We start from the raw sequence: 5,579 nt of genomic DNA, 5'->3' as shown, positions 1-5,579 counted from the left end.
TATAGCTATTTATCATTTTTTAAACTTAATACTAAAAAATAATTTTATAATTTAATTTATTCTCTCTCTCTCTCTTGTTTATTTTTAATCAATAAGTGTGATGGACAATTACTTGTTATTTGAACAGTCTTTCACCACTGCCCTTTTAACTGCTTTAGTATTTTTGGAAGAATACTGACACTAGTACCTTTTGGAAGAAAGGTTATTTTGGTTATAAACAAAAGACAATGCAAAAAATCAAATTGTTATTAGAATCACTAGAATAGAATTTAGAGAAAATATAGTTGAAGAAACAAAGATGATATATGTGGTCCATCTATAACCACAGTAGTTTTGGAAATATGTATAAAGCAGAGATATAATCCAAGTGTAATAATGCCACAGTATTGTTTTTGAAAAGTTTCTTAAAAAAAGTAATTGCAGCATTATCATTGTGCATTTCCAAGAGTACAGCTGGGCCTTGTTTCTATGGGAAATGTCTTGCATGATTTGTAACTTTTCTTTTGTTGTGTTGTAATGATTAAGTGAACTCTCTCAATTCTTAACAACTTCCAGTTTTCATCTTTTAAAACGAATGCATGCTGTTTGATGATTCACTTTATAGTAAATACTAACAATTGCTGCGCATGCGCAACGTGCGCGCTCCTTCCCTCTCCCCTTCCATCTACCTGCTTTCTGATTGGCCGGCGCCTCTGGAACCGAAACCAATTTGAAACTTGGCGGTTAAATCTCCGGTAGGACAGGGCAATGGGAGACCAGAGAAGAGACATTGCTGAGGTAGAATCATGAAAGAACAGGTGAAGGTAATTCCTGTCAGAGTGGCACTGCGATGTCGCCCTCTGGTCCCCAAAGAGATCAGTGAAGGCTGCCAGATGTGCCTTTCCTTCATACCTGGGGAACCACAGGTGGTGGTTGGCAATGACAAATCCTTCACTTACGATTTTGTGTTTGACCCCTCTACTGAGCAGGAAGAAGTCTTTAATACAGCAGTAGCGCCACTCATAAAAGGCATATTTAAAGGATACAATGCAACTATCCTGGCCTATGGACAGACTGGCTCAGGGAAAACCTATTCCATGGGAGGTGTATACACTGCAGAGCAGGGGAATGAACCAACAGTTGGGGTCATTCCTAGGGTAATACAACTGCTCTTCAAAGAAACTGATAAGAAGAGTGACTTCGAATTTACTCTGAAAGTCTCATATTTGGAGATTTACAATGAAGAAATTGTGGATCTTCTATGCCCATCTCGTGAGAAAGCCTCTCAAATAAATATACGAGAGGATCCTAAGGAAGGCATAAAGATCACGGGGCTCACTGAGAAGACTATTTTAGTTGCCCCGGATATGATTTCCTATTTGGAGCAGGGCAACAACTGTAGGACTGTGGCCTCCACAGCCATGAACTCCCAGTCATCCCGGTCTCACGCCATCTTTACAATCTCCATGGAGCAAAGAAAGAAAAGTGACAAGAATAGCAGCTTCCACTCCAAGCTGCATCTTGTAGATCTTGCTGGATCAGAAAGACAGAAAAAAACCAAGGCTGAAGGGGATCGGCTCAAAGAGGGTATTAATATTAACCGAGGCCTCCTATGCTTGGGAAATGTAATCAGTGCCCTTGGAGATGACAAAAAGGGTGGCTTTGTGCCCTATAGAGATTCCAAGTTGACTCGACTGCTTCAAGATTCGCTCGGAGGCAACAGCCATACTCTTATGATAGCCTGTGTCAGTCCTGCTGACTCCAATCTAGAAGAAACATTAAATACCCTTCGCTATGCTGACAGAGCAAGAAAAATAAAAAACAAACCTGTTGTTAATATTGATCCCCAGACAGCTGAACTTAATCATCTGAAGCAACAAGTACAACAGCTACAGGTCTTATTGCTACAAGCCCGCGGAGGTAACTTGCCTGGATCTATAAATGTGGAACCATCAGAGAATCTACAATCTTTGATGGAGAAGAATCATTCCCTGATAGAGAAGAATGAAAAATTAAGCCATGGTCTGAGTGAGGCAGCTGGTCAGACAGCCCAGATGTTGGAGAGAATTATTTTGACAGAACAAGCAAATGAAAGAATGAATGCCAAACTAGAAGCGCTCAGGCAGCATGCAGCCTGCAAAGTGGATCTTCAAAAGCTTGTGGGGACTTCAGAAAGCCAGGAATTAAAAGAAAATGTAGAGATGATTCGTAACCTGCAGCAACTGATTATCCAGATATCAGATGAAACTGGTTCTTACATAGCCGCAGCCATGGATACTGCAGTGGAACCAGAAGCTCAGGTGGAAAGCAGTTCCCAGACCAGGAGGTCTTCTGATGGCTTCACCACTCAACATGCTCTGCGTCAGGCTCAGATGTCTAAGGAGCTGGTGGAGTTGAATAAAGCCCTTGCACTGAAAGAGGCCCTGGCCAGGAAGATGACTCAGGATGGCAGCCAACTTCAGCCCATTCAGTTGCAGGACCAGGAAAACATCAAAAATCTAGAGTTGGAAGCCATCAATCTGCAAAAGGAAAAGGAGGAATTGCTGCTTGAACTTGAGACAACAAAGAAGAATGTCAACCAAGCCAAGTTGGGTGAGCGCCGCCACAGACGTCTACAGGAGCTAGAGTGTCAAATAGCTGATCTGAAGAAGAAACTGAGCGAACAGTCCAAACTTCTGAAGCTGAAAGAATCCACAGAGCAAACCATCTCCAAGCTGAACCAGGACATACAGGCGATGAAAAACCAGCGGGTACAGTTAATGCGTCGTATGAAAGAGGATGCTGAGAAGTTTAGACAGTGGAAGCAACAAAAAGACAAAGAAGTAATCCAATTGAAAGCACGAGACCGGAAAAGGCAATATGAGATGCTCAAACTGGAAAGAAACTTCCAGAGGCAGTCTAATGTGCTTCGACGTAAAACTGAGGAGGCAGCAGCTGCCAACAAGAGGCTCAAGGATGCTCTCCAAAAGCAACGGGAGGTCTCAGAGAGGAGGAAAGAAACTAAGAGCCAAGGGGTGGAAGGCACTGCAGCCCGAGTGAAGTGTTGGCTTGGAAATGAAATTGAAGTTATGGTCAGTACCGAGGAGGCCAAATGCCACCTGAATGACCTTCTTGAAGATAGAAAGATCTTGGCTCAGGATCTGGCTCAACTCAAAGAAAAAAGGGAATCTGGGGAGAATCCGCCTCCTAAACTCCGGAGGCACACATTCTTACTTGCTCAACGACATGGCCAAGTTTCTGAGTCCGAAGATCCCACTACAAAGCAGATTGAGAGCCTCGAGACTGAAGTGGAGCTCAGGAGTGCTCAGATTGCCGACCTACAGCAGAAGGTGCTGGATGCAGAAAGCGAAGACAGGCCAAGACACCGCTGGGAGAATATTGCTACCATTCTGGAAGCCAAGTGTGCCGTGAAATTTTTAATCGGAGAGCTGGTCTCCTCCAAAATACAGGTTGGCAAGCTTGAAAGCCTCCTGAAACAGAACAAGGCCAGCTGTGCTGACATGCAGAAGATGCTGTTTGAGGAACGGCATCATTTTGCTGGAATAGAGGCAGACTTGCAGGCAGAGCTGTTCAGAGTGGAGCAGCAGCATCAAGAGGAGGTACTGTATCTTCTGGGCCAGCTGCAGCCAAGCCAAATGGCAGCGAAGCAGCTCGAGCTGTCAGACAGGGAAAAGGAGCAGCAGCCGTGGAGCACGCTGCAGTGTCGGGAAGAACTGGAGAAGATGCAGGAAGTGTGCGTGCAAAATAAGCAGCTTCTCCGAGAGAATAAAATCATGAAGCAAGTGGCCAGAAAACAGAAACCTCATCTTCTGAAAGATACCCTTCTATCCCCAGACTCTTCTTTCGAATATATCCCACCTAGGCCAAGACCTTCCCGTCTTAAAGAAAAGTTCCTGGAGCAAAGCATGGAGGTCAAGGATCTAAAATACTGTCCAGAGGATTCTGTGAGTGAGCCCGAGGATGGTGACATTGATGCTGGGGATGATGAGGAATGGAAGCCAACCAAATTATTTAAGACGTCCAAGAGGACCACCCAAGGATGCTCCTGCAAGGGCTGGTGTGGGAATAAGCATTGTGGATGCAGGAGACAGGCATCAAACTGTGGGGTGGACTGCAGCTGCGACCCCACAAAGTGTAGGAACCGTCAGCAAGACAAAGATGGCGTGGGCACCGTTGAGTGGACCCAGGATTCCGAAGGCTCCTTCGCCCTGGAGGATCCCACAGAGGTGACCCCAGGATTGAGCTTCTTCAACCCTGTCTGTGCCACTCCCAACAGCAGAATCCTGAAGGAGCTGTGTGAGGTGGAGCAGGCTCTGGCCGCCTCCTGCCTTGGCCTCCCTGAGCTGAAACATGTAGCCGCAGATTCCCAAGAAAATAAAGCTCCAGGGAGGAAAAGGAAACGAGCTCTGACCAGCAATGCCAGCTTCTTCTCAGGCTGCTCCCCTATGGAAGAAGAGGGCCCCTGAACTGCGCTTATCATCTCTGCCCAGTCTGGCTTGGAACATGCCAGAGGGGATTTCTAATGACTCCTTTAGAATTAGGGTTTCTTGCTGTTGAAAAGGGGACAGCAGGTTACGGAAAGGGAAGGAACTTGTGTTGGATGTCAGCCCTTAGTCTCCAGGCCTCCAGCCCCGGACAGTGGTCCCCAGAAGAGTGCTAAGCCACCTGCTGAAGAGAGAACCAGCTGGCCTTCCTGCTGACTTCAGGAGCCTGTCCCCAGGACAGTGGAGCTCCCTGTGATTTTCCAGCAGTTAAGGTTGTCTCCCAAGGGAAATGAGGGAACAGCTGTCTTATCTCAGGGTTGTCTCAGCTTAATGCCGGAGCCTGGCCTGGGTGGGAGGCCTGGCACCAGTCTTTCACCCCTTCTCAGGAATGGGGTCTCCGTGGTGCTGAAGTAAATAACATCTTTTAAAATGTTAATGTTTTAATTATATAAAGAAAGGAAGAAAGAACGCTGGAAAAATACTAACAGTTATATGGAGACCAAACAGAAAGTGGATGTCCAATAGCTATTTGACTAAAGAAGTGTTGTTGAAAATAAAAGGCATTGAAAGAACACCTTAATATCCTCTTACGCAGGTAAAAGTAAAAATAAACTAATTTGTGTTTTAAAACTAATGTCTAACTTGTTATTATGATTTCAGTATGAACAGAAACAGCAACCTTGATTTTGCTTCTTAGTAGGATAAAGTCTATGACTTTTATTCCCAACCTTAACTACAAAACAAACCAGACTATAATATCATATTATTTTCTTGTGAGAGAGCTGAAGATTTAATAAACATAAATTAATTAAAATATAGAGAATGCCAAGAAATTTCTAGGAAAGAAGGTAGTCAAATTGCTTTTGTCCCTATCAAAGAGGCATGAGGAGAAAGGATCTGCAATACATATTAGTTAAATAAAAAAAACAACAACACCACATTTAAAATAAACTGTAGCATTCCTATATAAACTGCTGTAACAGATGAAATATACCGGGAGCTCCAGTCAGAGAGTTTGTACCCATCCTCTGTTCTTTCCTGAAGATCATCTCTGCTTGGGAATAGTACACAGAAGACTGGGCTTAACAGGGGAACTGAGAGAATATCCACAGCATT

General features: G+C 44.4%; 1 protein-coding gene across 1 annotated transcript; it reads left to right on the top strand.

Annotated features, from left to right (window-relative positions):
* The first annotated feature begins 785 nt into the window (after positions 1-785).
* On the top strand, positions 786-4,445 carry LOC139013031 (chromosome-associated kinesin KIF4A-like). Its single transcript, XM_070419216.1, has one exon. The coding sequence runs from the start codon at positions 786-788 to the stop codon at positions 4,443-4,445; it is 3,660 nt and encodes a 1,219-aa protein (XP_070275317.1).
* The last annotated feature ends 1,134 nt before the right edge of the window (positions 4,446-5,579 follow it).

This window comes from Myotis yumanensis, unplaced genomic scaffold (assembly GCF_028538775.1).
Source record: "Myotis yumanensis isolate MYYU_CA2020_CCGP unplaced genomic scaffold, mMyoYum1.0.hap1 SCAF_6, whole genome shotgun sequence".
Classification (NCBI taxonomy): Eukaryota; Metazoa; Chordata; class Mammalia; order Chiroptera; family Vespertilionidae; genus Myotis; species Myotis yumanensis.
The sequence above is the reverse complement of the archived record's forward strand: the minus strand, read 5'-3'. Positions and strand labels throughout refer to the sequence as shown.